General features: G+C 40.8%; 1 protein-coding gene across 1 annotated transcript in view; it reads left to right on the top strand.

Moving 5' to 3' along the window:
- Positions 1-14,716, top strand: part of zcchc14 (zinc finger, CCHC domain containing 14) — a 112,418-nt gene extending 97,702 nt beyond the window's left edge. Inside the window, exons 12-13 of the mRNA XM_048546614.2 lie at positions 3,241-4,698; positions 11,717-14,716. Of these exons, the coding sequence (XP_048402571.1) occupies positions 3,241-4,698; positions 11,717-11,772 (1,514 nt within the window). The 3' untranslated portion in view covers positions 11,773-14,716. The remainder of the gene's footprint in view (positions 1-3,240; positions 4,699-11,716) is intronic.
- Positions 14,717-14,977: the final 261 nt, after the last annotated feature.

The following is a 14,977-nucleotide window of genomic DNA, read 5'->3' as shown; positions in this document are numbered from 1 at the left end:
TCGAGCAGTTTCAAGGCCGAAGAGATTACAGGAGAGTTGCAATGGGAGAGAGATTCCCTGAGGTTGGTCCGGAGGGAGGAGGGTAACTTCTTCAGGTTAGGCATCCCTGGAAGAGGCTTCGCAGTGAGGTTAAAATAGTTTCAGATAATGGGAACTGCAGATGCTGGAGATTCCAAGATAATAAAATGTGAGGCTGGATGAACACAGCAGGCCAAGCAGCATCTCAGGAGCACAAAAGCTGACGTTTCGGGCCTAGACCCTTCATCAGAGAGGGGGATGGGGGGAGGGAACTGGAATAAATAGGGAGAGAGGGGGAGGCGGACCGAAGATGGAGAGTAAAGAAGATAGGTGGAGAGGGTGTAGGTGGGGAGGTAGGGAGGGGATAGGTCAGTCCAGGGAAGACGGACAGGTCAAGGAGGTGGGATGAGGTTAGTAGGTAGCTGGGGGTGCGGCTTGGGGTGGGAGGAAGGGATGGGTGAGAGGAAGAACCGGTTAGGGAGGCAGAGACAGGTTGGACTGGTTTTGGGATGCAGTGGGTGGGGGGGAAGAGCTGGGCTGGTTGTGTGGTGCAGTGGGGGGAGGGGATGAACTGGGCTGGTTTAGGGATGCAGTGGGGGAAGGGGAGATTTTGAAACTGGTGAAGTCCACATTGATACCATATGGCTGCAGGGTTCCCAGGCGGAATATGAGTTGCTGTTCCTGCAACCTTCAGGTGGCATCATTGTGGCAGTGCCCGCCCCCGCCACAACCGCCCCAAGAGGATCCCCCTCGTTCTCACACACCACCCTACCAACCTCCGGATACAACGCATTATCCTCCGACACTTCCGCCATTTACAATCCGACCCCACCACCCAAGACATTTTTCCATCCCCTCCCCTGTCTGCTTTCCGGAGAGACCACTCTCTCCGTGACTCCCTTGTTCGCTCCACACTGCCCTCCAACCCCACCACACCCGGCACCTTCCCCTGCAACCGCAGGAAATGCTACACTTGTCCCCACACCTCCTCCCTCACCCCCATCCCAGGCCCCAAGATGACATTCCACATTAAGCAGAGGTTCACCTGCACATCTGCCAATGTGGTATACTGCATCCACTGTACCCAGTGCGGCTTCCTCTACATTGGGGAAACCAAGCGGAGGCTTGGGGACCGCTTTGCAGAACACCTCCGCTCAGTTCGCAACAAACTACTGCACCTCCCAGTCGCAAACCATTTCCACTCCCCCTCCCATTCTCTTGATGACATGTCCATCATGGGCCTCCTGCACTGCCACAATGATGCCACCCGAAGGTTGCAGGAACAGCAACTCATATTCCGCCTGGGAACCCTGCAGCCATATGGTATCAATGTGGACTTCACCAGTTTCAAAATCTCCCCTTCCCCCACTGCATCCCTAAACCAGCCCAGTTCATCCCCTCCCCCCACTGCACCACACAACCAGCCCAGCTCTTCCCCCCCACCCACTGCATCCCAAAACCAGTCCAACCTGTCTCTGCCTCCCTAACCGGTTCTTCCTCTCACCCATCCCTTCCTCCCACCCCAAGCCGCACCCCCAGCTACCTACTAACCTCATCCCACCTCCTTGACCTGTCCGTCTTCCCTGGACTGACCTATCCCCTCCCTACCTCCCCACCTACACCCTCTCCACCTATCTTCTTTACTCTCCATCTTCGGTCCGCCTCCCCCTCTCTCCCTATTTATTCCAGTTCCCTCCCCCCATCCCCCTCTCTGATGAAGGGTCTAGGCCCGAAACGTCAGCTTTTGTGCTCCTGAGATGCTGCTTGGCCTGCTGTGTTCATCCAGCCTCCCATTTTATTATCTTCATCTACTCCCTGTCTGCCCACTCCAAAAAACATTGATAAGTTGGTGGAGTTCTACACTAACTTCCTCAGAGTTTTCATTACTTCTAAGTTTTGCTTCATCCACAAGTTTTGAAATTTTTCCCTGCACAATGAGATTTATATCATTTATTAATGTCAGGAAAAGCAAGGCTCCAAATACAGACCCCTGGAGGAACCCCTCTATAAACCCAAAAATTATGAATTGACTATTAGTCTCTGTTTCATATTACTTCATTAATTTCGGGTCCACATTGCTACTAACCCTCTTGGTTAACGAGCTATAAATTTTCTCACCAATCTGTTTTGTGGCTCTGTATTGAGCGTCTTTTAAAAGTTCCTGTACACAACATCAGCAGCATTACCTTCATTGACCCTTTCTGTTTTCTTTAAAATAAACTTTAACCTGGCCCATTGAGTCTGCACTGACCCTTTGAAGAACATGCCCCCCATCCCTACACTTCCCATGCCTAATACACCTAGCCAGCATATCCTTGGATGCTATGGGGCAACTTAGCATGGCCAATCCACCTAACCTGCACATCTTTGGACTGTGGGATATTTGACAGCTAACTTCATTCATCTTGAATACTTAATAAATATCAACAACAATCTGTCCTGGTCCAACACTGATGCTACAGTCAAGAAAGCACAACAGTGCCTCTTCTTTAACAGAAGGCTGAGGAAATTCAGCATGTTCATAATGACTCTTACCAATTTTTACAGATATACCATTGAAAGCAATCTGTCTAGATGCATCACAGCTTAGTATGACACGTGCTCTGTTCAAGACAGCAAGAAATTTCAGAGTTGTGAACATAGCCCAGTCCATCACGCAAACCAGCCTTCAATCCATTGACTCCATCTATACTTCCTGCTGCCTCAGGAAAGTAGTTAACATAAACAAAGACCCCTCCCACCCAGTTATACTCTCTTCCACCCTCTTCCCTCAGGCAGAAGATACAAAAGTTTGAAAACACATACCAACAGATTCAAGAACAGCTACTTCCAAGCTGTTATCAGACCTTTGAATGGATGTCTTGTATATTAGAGTTGATCTTTCTCTGCACATTCTCTGGAGCTGTAACACTATACTCTGCATTCTGTTCTATTAACCTGATGTACTTATGTGTGGTTTGATTTGTCTGGTTAGCATGCAAAACCATATTTTTCATTGTATCTTGGTACATGTGATAATAATAAGTCAAATTAAAGAATCCATTACTGTAAAAACTGTTTAATATACATAGAAGTATTGAGTATTTTACTAATTTTGTGCTGCAAATTATTATGAAATGCTACATGTGCTATCATTCAAGGGACTAATTGACAATGTGTTTATGTGAATGAATATTGTACATTTTCTAATGTTGTTTCATTTTCATGTAACTCTTATTGCAGATTCAGAGAATACATTGGATGTTCAAATAAAAGAGAAACCAGCAATGTTATCAACTCACCCGAGCAACCTAAGTACTGGCTCATGGAGACCCACAGCACAAGTTTCTCCAGTGCAAAATGAAACTGGATTGGCTCACCCTAGCCATGTATCTTCTGCCATTTCCACTGTACAATTCATGCCAGTGATCTCTTCAAACATCGCCCCCAGCCGAATGCTAAATTCAGTACGGAAATCAGAAAGAGGCAGTTTTGATATAAAGCCTATTACTGGCATTTCTTCTCCAATCCATTCAAGCTCATCTGTTGATCTTGGAAGCAAACTTCATGAAGGGCCTGCCAGTAGCATCAAAGTAGAGAAAAAGTTTGCCTCTCTTGGAGCCATGGTTGTGGATGTAATGCCAACATCTCCACTTCAGGCTTCCCAAATATCCACTACTGTTGTGGAAAACAGTGGGATTCCTTCTAAAGTTGTAAATTTCGGAATTAGAACAAAAGTTGGACCTCCTTCCATGGACAGTACACCTAAAACAACTCCATTAACATTACCAAAAGTGGACAGCAGTCCTTCCACTACTGCAACATCTAACCCTGCGTATAACCTTCCTCACACTCCAATGAAACTTCTCGTCTCCTCCTCTATTCCTACGGAACCTATGCTGGTGGGACAAACAGCGTATAATAGTGTTGTACAAGTTAAAAGTGTCTCACCTGCTGTAATAAGTGCAAGGACAGTTCCGTATTCAGCCAACACCAAAGTTGCCTTTTCAACAATGCAGTGTTCACCTGTAACTTCCATCTCTGGCGCTTTCTGTGCAAATAATAACAATGCACCTGCCAATAGTCATTCTTCTGTGTCCTTCACAAACATTGTGAGTGTGCCAAATTGTCCTATCCCTAGCTCCAGCCCAACCATCTCTTCTGTAGCTGAAAACAGTTATATTAACAGCAATAATGGTAGTGGTGGCTCAGGAATGAATATCCCTATGCAGCAGCAGCAGCAACAAACTGGGTGTAATGTGTGCAGTTCATGTGGCTGCAGTGGAAACTGTGGTTCAAATCCTGTGACAATTAACTATGCCAATTACTTCCAAAGCCCATTTTCAGGGCATTCAGTGTTAACTTTTCCAATTTTCCCATTCAATCCATTATGTAATAGTGGTTATATCAGCACCCAATACAATAATGGTACTGCCTTTCCCTATCCAGTTGTTCCACCCCCTGCTTACAATACTGGTTTGACTCCTGATTCCATCTTAAGTGGGCAATCAAACTTTGTCATGCCTCCCATGCAAAATTTCCTGGGTGGTACAACTGCAGTATATCAGACACAAAACATGCTAGGAAGCACAAATGGACCAGGACATAAAAAGAATGGGCATATTTCATGCTACAACTGTGGGGCTAATGGACACCGAGCTCAGGATTGCAAGCAGCCAGCTATGGATTCCAATCAGCAAGGTAATTTATACCAACATAGAACTGTATATTGGTAAACTTTCTTGAGTTGGCAGAATTCATTAATTTGAAATTGGTGCAGTTTAAAATTAATATAGTTTTGTTTTATTTTCAACAACTGTTTATGTTTATACAGCACTTTTAATGAGACTTAAATAAAGCCCACTGAGATATTTCAAGGCATTTCATTGGAACATTAAAACAAAATATGATTCAATATATGACTCAAATAGAGACATTAATTGCAAGATCTCCAGTCCCTTTAGGTAGCAGGATGAATAGATAATGTTATTAAGAAGGCACATGAGATACTTGCCTTTATTGGCTGAGACATAGAGTTTAAGAGCAGGGAGCTTCAGTTGGAACTTCTTCCCTGCTGTTGTTAGACTTTTGAATGGATGTCTTAAACTTCAAATCTAATGTTAATGCTGTTTTTTATGCACCTTCTCTACAGCCATATTTTTCTTTGCCCTGTTCTATCACCCTATGGTCTTCATATGGTATGATCTGCCTGTACTGCACCCAAAACACAAGTTTTCACTTTACATAAGTACATGTCACAATAATAAATCAAAATGAAAGGAGGGATGTGATTGCACTGGAGAGAGTGCAGAGGAGACTTACCACAGTGTTTCCTGTGTTGGAATTTGAAGTACAATTGGATGAATTGGGATTGTTTTCCTTGGAGCAGAGAAGGTTGAGAGGATACATGATTGACATGTATAAAGTTTTGAGGGGCATCAAAAGGGCAGATAAGAAGGAACTTTTCCTCTTAGTGGAGGGATCAATAACTGGGGGCATTGATTTAAGGTAAGGGGCAAGAGATTCAGATGGGGTGTGTGGAAAAGATTTTCACTCAGAGGCTGGTGGGAATCTGGAACTCACCTGCAAAGGGTGGTAGAGGAAAAACCCTCAGATTATTTAAGAAGTATTTAGATATATGCTTGCACTCCCAAGATATACAAAGCTGTGGATAAATTGCCAGAAAATTAGATTAGAATAATTAGATGGTTAGGGTTAGGGACTGTGATAGGGTTTGGGTTAGTTACGGACTTGATGAGCCTTTTTCTGTGCTGTAGACCTCAATGACTTTGCATGTGCAGCCAGCCTGGAGATTCACAGTAGGTTAATTGGGCAGCTGCACGGATATCAGTCAGGGGTTTGGTCACTCCTCAGTCAGGGCTGCCCTTCCAAGGCTATAGGCAGAATTCACTGCATTTAGCCCTTGTGGCCTGCTCACTGAAAACTGGTGAGGATTATCAGGGGCCAACATTGTGACAGGGTAATTTAAGAAGCCAGTTGTGGGATTGGAGACAGCATGCTGAAATTCAGAAGTGACAATACTTGTGAAGGAAGGCAGTTCAACAAATGAGGATGGAAAATGATAGCAGGTTGGAACTTGTGGATTTCTGCGGACTGCAATGTCAACATTCACTGCTACCCTGGCTTTGATCGGGGAGGAGGGAGGCATGATTTCACTTATCCTGCAGCACTTACCACTTGCTAATATATTTGTGCAGAATGGCTTGCCTGCATACATTGGAATAAGGTCCCCTTTGACATAAAGGTCCACATAAAGCCCTTCCATGCCCAAATATGTGGAGCCTTGCATGTCCAAAATGTGAAGGACTATGCAAAGCATTCATTTGTGTACAGTTCGATTGCTGATTGCTCACATTTTGGTAGGAATCTATACAATTCTAATATTCTCCACACCAGTAACCAATGCATTCAGCCATAACAAGGGTCATCCTCACTGTGTTTGCAATGAAACAAAATCACAAATGTTTCAGCAGGCCCAGGACCAGCACTAACCTCCATCAGCTGCTGAACATGCTCTATTTGAAGGCACCATAGTTGTCAGACACCCTCAGGATAAGATGGAATTGCAGATGTTCGATTTTCTCCAGATGAGCAGGGAACATTACACCTGCAAATTGAGAATGTTGCAGGACACTGTCAAAGAACTATGCCATCTGCTGGAGCAAGTATTGTAACTTGAAAGAGTAGGTGACCATCTATTCCAGAGGTCATCAAGGTCACAGCTGTGCTAAAGTTTTATGCAGCTGGCTCCTTGCAAGGATTCACTGGTGACCCGTGTGAGATCTCTTAATCCTCAACACACAGATATATTGAGGCAGTTACAACTACAACTTGCACTAGATTGTATCACTTCATCTTGTTTCCCCATGACACAGCCCAGGCAGTGGACTTTTCAACATAGCTGAATTTCCATAGGCGCTATATATTGTGCATTATGTTGAGAGGGCTGTATCATAACACTGTTTTTATCAACAAAAGGGTGATGTAAGGACTTATGAAGATGGGTTTCTGATACATCGATCAATATGAGGGTTCCTTGCAGTGCATATAGAGTATACTGCATAGCCTTGCCATGCTGTGCTCTGCACAACTCAAGCAAGCAAAGAGGGAATGTTACGAATGTTGAAGCACTCGGCAGAGTAGTAGAGGTACTTCCAAGTAGAAACATAAGAACATTGTACAGGTGGAATATCACCTTCAGCAAATACATCAGCAACATCAGGCATAACAAGCTGAAAAGATGTAATTGACACTCTGTTCTGATTATGTGAGCCAAGAACAGTGATAACTTATTGACTGTAAATTTGACATTGTTTGAAAGTCCCTGCTTCTTCCTGTAAGCAAATGCAGTTTATTGGTTGCTTTTCCTTCACTTTTCCCATTGTTCATTATACAGGAATGCTTTCAACTGTTTGTTTTTTTTTAAATTCATTCACGAGATGAGGGTGTCACTGGCTAGGCCAGCATTGGTTGCCCATCCCTTAATTGCCCAGAGGGCAGTTGAGAGTCCACACATTGCTGTGGGTCTGGAGTGGCATGTAGGCCAGACCAGATAAGGATAACAATTTCCTTCCCTAAAGGGCATTAGTGAACCAGACAGGTTTTCCCTGACAGTCGTCAATGGATTTGTGGTCATCATTAGACTCTTAATTCCAGATTTATACTGAATTCAAATTCCACCATCTGCCGTGTTAATATTCGAACTCAGGTCCCCAGATTGTTATCTGAGTTAACAGTTCAGTCATAGTAGCCACTGTGTGGCTTGATCCTTGTAGCTGCCATTATAATGTTGGTTGATTACTTAAGTGGTAACATAAAATAATGATATATTTATGAATGTGAACTTGTACTTCCAGTGACATGTTACCAATTTCCCTATGTCTCTTCAGCTGGCTGCTGTTGGCCTGGTGCACGACTGGGCATTAAATATTATGCCAACATGGAAATCCGAGAAGGTCCTGGTAGGAGTGACTTCTGCCACTGGTCATTGCATGATAGTGTGATCATGGTGACATAGACCATGCTCTCACTATCATGCAACGATGAGCATAAATTTGTGAGATAATTCACACAAGCTCACAATGAGAAACCCTCCATGAAACTCTCTGAAATTGACACTTAGCCAAGTTTTGGTAAAATTATCCCTTTCCTTACATTTGTACTTCAACCACTTTACAATTAAGGGAAACTTAATTTGGACTTGTCTTTTTTTTGCTACATACTACTTGTTCACGTTCTGTAATTCATTTATAGATATCCTGTTAAGTACCTAAGTTTTCTAGCTTTTCCAGTCTTCTTACTGAGTTGCATAATTTCACACTTCAATTATACTTCATTTGGCCCTGTACCTTTTTGAAACTAATCACATAATCGGTCTCTATCTCTTTGTAGTCTTTGTGTCCTCTTTGCTGCATACTTTTCCAGCTGCCTTTGTAGTATCAACTTCACACACTGAACAGTATCCCTTCAAGCCATCATACATATTGTAAATAGCTGAGGCTCAAACGTTGAACTTCAAGCACTCCAGTAGTTATAGCCTACCACTTAACATGCTAAGATACTATGCTGAATTCATTAGATTTAATTTAATGTGAAAACTTCTTGTGTGATACCTTGTTGAATGCCTTTTGAAAATTCAAACATACTGCATCCACTAGTTCCAAAGAACAAAGAAAATTACAGCACAGCAACAGGCCCTTCAGCCCTCTAAGCATGCACCGATCGAGATCCTCTGCCTAACCTGCCATCTATTTTCTAACGGCTTGTGTCCATTTGCTCCCCACCCATCCATGTACCTGTCCAAATGTATCTTAAAAGACGCTAACGTGTCTGCGTCTACCACCTCCGCTGGCAACGCGTTGCAGGCACCCACCACTCTCTCTGTAAAGAACTTTCCATGCATATCTCCCTTAAACTTTCCTCCTATCACTTTGAACTCATGACCCCTAGTAATTGAGTACCCCACTCTGGGGGGGAAAAAGCTTCTTGCTATCCACCCTGCCTATACCCCTCATGATTTTGTAGACCTCAATCAGGTCCCCCCTCAATCTCCGTCTTTCTAATGAAAATAATCCTAATCTATTCAACCTCTCTTCATAGTTAGCACCCTCCATACCAGGCAACATCCTGGTGAACCTCCTCTGCACCCTCTCCAAAGCATCCATATCCTTTTGGTAATGTGGCGACCAGAACTGTACACAGTACTCCAAATGTGGCCGAACCAAAGTCCTATACAACTGCAACATGACCTGCCAACTCTTGTACTTAATACCCCATCCAATGAAGGAAAGCATGCCATATGCCTTCTTGACCACCCTATTGACCTGCGTTGTCACCTTCAGGGAACAATGGACCTGAACACCCAGATCTCTCTGCTCATCAATTTTCCCTAGGACTTTTCCATTCACTGTATAGTTCGCCCTTGAATTTGATCTTCCAAAATGCATCACCTCGCATTTGCCCGGATTGAACTCCATCTGCTATTTATCTGCCCAACTCTCCAGTCTATCTATATTCTGCTGTAAAACATACTGTTTACTCTTTAAAAACTCTTCATCGGTTTGTAAAACCTGATTTCTTTTCATGCTCACTGTGAAATAATCTCACAAAAAACCCAAAGCTGACATTCTATTTCCTGGAAATTTTCATTTCTAGCTTCTAAAATCTTGAAGACATCCGAACTTCTGCAGCTTATGTCCTTATTCTGACCAAGTCGTCTTCACTCATAACCCCTGTGCGCCCAAGCCTACATTCAACAATTTAAGTTGAAAAATCATTTTTCTTTCAAATTTCTCCATTGCCTCAGTCCTCTTGACCTTTATAATCTCCTCCAATCCGAAAACCACTTCTGAAATGTGTTTTCCTCCAATCCTAATCTCTTGAACGTCTGTGATTGTATTTTTAGCTGCCAAGGCCTTAGGCTCTGGACTTAGATCCTTAAATATTTAAGCCTTGCTACCACTCTTTCCTTAAGACACTCCTATATTTGATCAAACCTGTGGTCATCTACTTGATACAGAGATAGTAGGAACTGCTGATGCTGGAGAATCTGAGCTAACACCGTGTGAAGCTGGATGAACACAGCAGGCCAAGCAGCATCAGAGGAGCAGGAAAGCTTGACGTTTCGGGTCGGGAGAAGGGTCCCGACCCAAAACGTCAAGCTTTCCTGCTCCTCTGATGCTGCTTGGCCTGCTGTGTTCATCCAGCTTCACACCGTGTCATCTACTTGATATCTGCTTTATATGGCTTGATACTGAATTTTGTTAGATTACACTCCTTTGAATTGTCTTCGCATATTTCATGATGTGAAAAGCTCCTTGGAAATACGAGTTGTAATTTTTGCTGATTGTCTTAATATGTTGTGATTTTTCCAAGTGTGTTATTACCATGTTCATAGCATTATGGAAAATACTAGAATCTATTTGTGATGTCAGAAGAACCAGCATATGATTCTCTCTGTTTTCTGTTTCTCCTTTCTTGAACAACAGGATTACGTTTGCTACTTACTAATTCAAAGGGTCTGTTGTAGAATCTTAAAAAAAAAAATCTGTAAGATCAAAACTAATGCACTCATTATCTTGACAGTCACCTCTTCCAAAATCCACAATGTAAGCTGTCAGGTGCAGGGTACTTTTGGCTTTTAGTCCTATTAGTTTAATTTGTATGCTTCATTTAGCAATACTAATCAAGTTCCTCACACTCATTCGCCTCTTGGTGCAGCAGACTGAGGCAAGTGACTATTTCTCCAAGCTCCAACTGTCTGATCACAGCAGTGGCTGTGTGGCTTTTCTGTGAAAAAGGCTCTTCATAATGGTGGCCTGATTGCTGAACATGTTTTTAAAATTCAAGTCCTTTGCAGGATGGACATTTTAAAATGGAGGTGCCTCTCACTATGTCAGCTTCAAGAGCCTACCCAACATTTTTAAATAGACACTAATTCTGCCCTCGGGCCATTAATTGGCCAGTCCAGGAAATACCACTGTTTCCCACGTAAAATGAGATCTTAATCCCCATCTGACTGCAACACTGGGGTCCTGATCCAAAACCCAACAACATTTCATGGTTTCCCAACAACTAGTGTTTAGATTACAAGATTTATAATTTCTAATTTATCCCTCTTGCTCTTATGAAGTAGTGGAGTGCATTGATAATTTTTTAATTGAAGTGGAAAACTTCATGAAAAAGAGTGATTTTTGAGAAATCATGACTGAAAGTATGATCAATTTCCTCAACTTCCTTTAATATCCTGAGGTGAAAACTGTCAGATCCAGGAGGAACTTCACACTAGTCTTGATCCAAGACAGCTGAAATGTTTCGTAAATGCTTTGCTATTATTTTGCTATGGCAGTGGGAATAACTTGGGAGCTGTCCTACATTATCCAAACACTGCAACTTCCCTTAACTAATCAAGATTGGATAACTTCCTGTGGTATTTGTGATATTGTTGAGAATAAAGATCCTATTTTTCCATCTCCCTAGTACCCAGCTTTATTTCTTTTTAAAAGTATCAGTTTTGTTAAGTACAGAAACAATATTGATTTTGTTCAAATGTGAGTAACCTAAACGTTGCATTATGTAGTACTGTTCTCAGCAAATTAATATCATACAGTATTTTCCAAATGCAACTGCTTAACTATTCTGAGCTGTTTTGGAGCAGACATCAATAATATGTATGTATTTGTTTTAAATTGTCTTTCAGGTACTTTTAGACTGAAGTACGCCCCTCCGTCTGAACGCATGGACTCAGCAGATTAGCATTTGGAAATATGCATTAGCATGTATCACAATGTGCCATTGAGTAAACCAATAGCAGGTACAAAGAAAGTTGCAAAGATGTTTCATGGATATCTTGACCTGCTAAATTAATTTCCTGCTGTTTTTATCCAAAGGTGCTTTTTTAAAAAAAAAGTTCTTATACGGGAATAGAAACTACACTACGCATGCACTAGCTGTAAATATAACTCTACGTGAGTTTCGAGATGTATTGGCTAAAACCAGAATCATTAGCTAAAATTGTGCAATGATATTGCACGAAGAAAATGAAATGTATCCAGAACCATTATATAACTGTGGATATTCCTACAAACTAGAACAAAACAGCAGAACTGTTTTCCTTTTGATAGCCTATTATTGTACAGCTTTACAAGAGTGGAGAAAAGGGGGAAACCTCCTGAGGGAAGAACAAGAAACTTTATAAAATAATTTGCTGTTACATTTACAATGCAATATTGATGGAGCACAGCAGAGTTGACCAAAGCGCATTCATTTGATCACCAAGTTAGTGAAGACATTTGGAAAACAATGCTGAAAGAACAAAAAGACTCTTCCATCTCTGAGAAGATGCATTGAGCCTAGATTTGGCTGTGTGCGAAAGCTTGTATCTGTTTTTGTAAGGTTCTTCAACTTGTATATTTTTAAGAAAGAGACTTTACATGTAAAAAGACGTAAACAAATATTTTTTTTGTAAAGTTAGTGTGTTTTTTGTAGAAATATTGTCAAGTTCTCCTGAATCAATTTGTCATGTTTACAAGTATTGTGTGTACGTGTGTGTATACAGAAGAACCTTTACACGTGTCCATATTTAAGGAGAACATTGAATATGTCTGTATTTAAGATGAACATTGAATTAGTCCTGCAATCTGTAACTTGGATGAACTTGCATTTCACACTAAGCAAAGTCAGTTTACCCTTCAGTGTGAAAAGGAAGCCTGTTGTTTTCTGTCAACATGTGGAACATGAAAATTGATGTTCACTTATCATCCATAAGAAAGAAATCTTGGTTTACTAAAGTAAAAGTTGGAAGAATTTTACTTCAATCACTAAGAAATCCATTTATTTTGTGCTTTTTCAGCCCCAGATTTGTAAATACATATCCATAACTGTTAGATATGAAGCTGTTACTAATAGCTCATCATCTTGTCTCTATGCAAAGTGAAAGCTGAAAGTTTTACACAGAACTCCACATAGATGCAGTATTATTTCCATGTGTTTGTATTTTGAGAATAGTCAGTTGAAATGTTTGCTGCAACAAATTAGTATTTTTACTTAACTATTGAACTTGGAGAATTGGCATTTTGAACTAATTTTTTTGTTACCTGTAGTTTTATTGAACAGTATGAGAGGAACATGTTTCAATATGGAGATGAAGTGACAGGATCTAATATGCACCATTACTACTTGCCTTAATTAACTTCAAATTAAAGCCAGTTTTCCAAATAAATTTTATTACATTATTATGGGATTGCATCCCAAGGTATAAAGGTTATAACAAAAATCTTCTAGGTAGCTTTTTGTGGTGTAGTCCATACTTCTGCTGGAGATGAAAAGAATATTGTTTAAAAGTTAATGCAGAGGAATTGGCTTTGAAATAAATATGTGGTGTGCTCATCCATAGCAATGCAAGTGTTGGGTAAATAAAAAGTTGTTTTTATTTTGGTAATTCCTGCACTTTCAATGCTTTGTAAACCCTGTTTGAATATTCTACAGAAGCCCTGTGTAATTTCTACACTGTGGCCCTTCATGTATGGTGACTGCTACATATCTCTGAGCACAAATGGCAGCTCTTACCAATCATATACAAGCTATACTTAACAATGTACAGGAATTAATATGGAATATTGTGCTATTAGACTTTATATCTGATGTCAGCATCATTTCACAAGATAACATTGGCTTCAAAATAATTTGAGTTTCAAAAAGATTGTGATTTGGGGTTCAGATATTTCAATCTTTTCCTTGCTGTTCATAATCCAGTCCTCCCACAGTTATTTCTAGGACCAAAGTTATACATCTTTCAAGGGCTTTCATGTATTCTGTTGTTCAAAACCTGACTTTGAGCTTTTTTTTAAAGGAAAAAATCGAAGATCCTTAATGCCCCCTCCACCCCACTATTACATTGACTTAAAACATGAATTGCCCCATCATCATCCTGTCATAGCATCAGTGGAGCAGAAATTTATAGGACTGTTTTATAATTCTGGTGAATATGGTTGGGCTTCAAAATTTAAATAAAAGTAAGTTTGATTAAAGTAAATGTTGGCCATTTGGCTTTCAATACACAGGTGGCTTTCAATACACAGGCAAGTTAATGTTTCACAACCACCAGTTACACAACCAAAAGCAGATATGATCATATGCAGCAATCTGTGTATGTGTCATGAAAATGTTTGTCCAAATCATGTGACTTTCTGAAATTTGTTTGAAACTCAGAAATTTGCTGTTCTTGCTGTCTCTCCCCAGTAATTTCTCCTTTGTGTTTGGAAATGTCCAGTGTGAGAACAAATGTTTCCATGCAGACTTCACACACCAATTAGTATTTTAATTGGTTATCTGTTGTTTATTCAGGCTAGCGTTTTAAAAGAAGGATATTAAAATATTGACTGGAAATAGATTTGTGTTATTAATAAACTCATAATGAATGATAAGTGAATAAAATTTTACCAATGTAGTACAGATATGCAAAATAGACAGAAATGTAACTGGCATAAAACATTGCAACTGCCGCAACACTTGAGGATATGTTTTTTGAAAATTTACATTTGACGTGAGTGCATTATGGCCAGGTAGTTGGGTTGAATTGTCAAAAAAAAACGCCATCTCCCTTATATATATTCACATGATCTTTCAGTGCAAAATGTTCTGCTTACAGCTTAATATCAACATTTCTTGTTATATTAAAGAATAAATGTAGAGAAATGAACCATAGGTTATTTTTGTTCATTTGCGAAGGATAATTTTTGTAGCAGCTGTCTGTATGTGTCTCTCTCTTTTCTGTCTATCATACTTGGAGTGGGTGTTGTAAAGATGAATTGTCGAGTTCCCGATGTCCAAATGATTAAAGTCAGAAGTCACACAACACTGGGTTATAGTCCATCACATTTATTTGAAATCACAAACTTTCGAAGCAGTGCTCCAAAAGCTTCTGATTTCAAATAACCCTGTTGGACTTTAACCTGATGTT

Source organism: Stegostoma tigrinum, chromosome 16 (genome assembly GCF_030684315.1).
Source record: "Stegostoma tigrinum isolate sSteTig4 chromosome 16, sSteTig4.hap1, whole genome shotgun sequence".
Lineage (NCBI taxonomy): Eukaryota > Metazoa > Chordata > Chondrichthyes > Orectolobiformes > Stegostomatidae > Stegostoma > Stegostoma tigrinum.
This window is presented reverse-complemented; position numbering and strand designations above follow the sequence as displayed.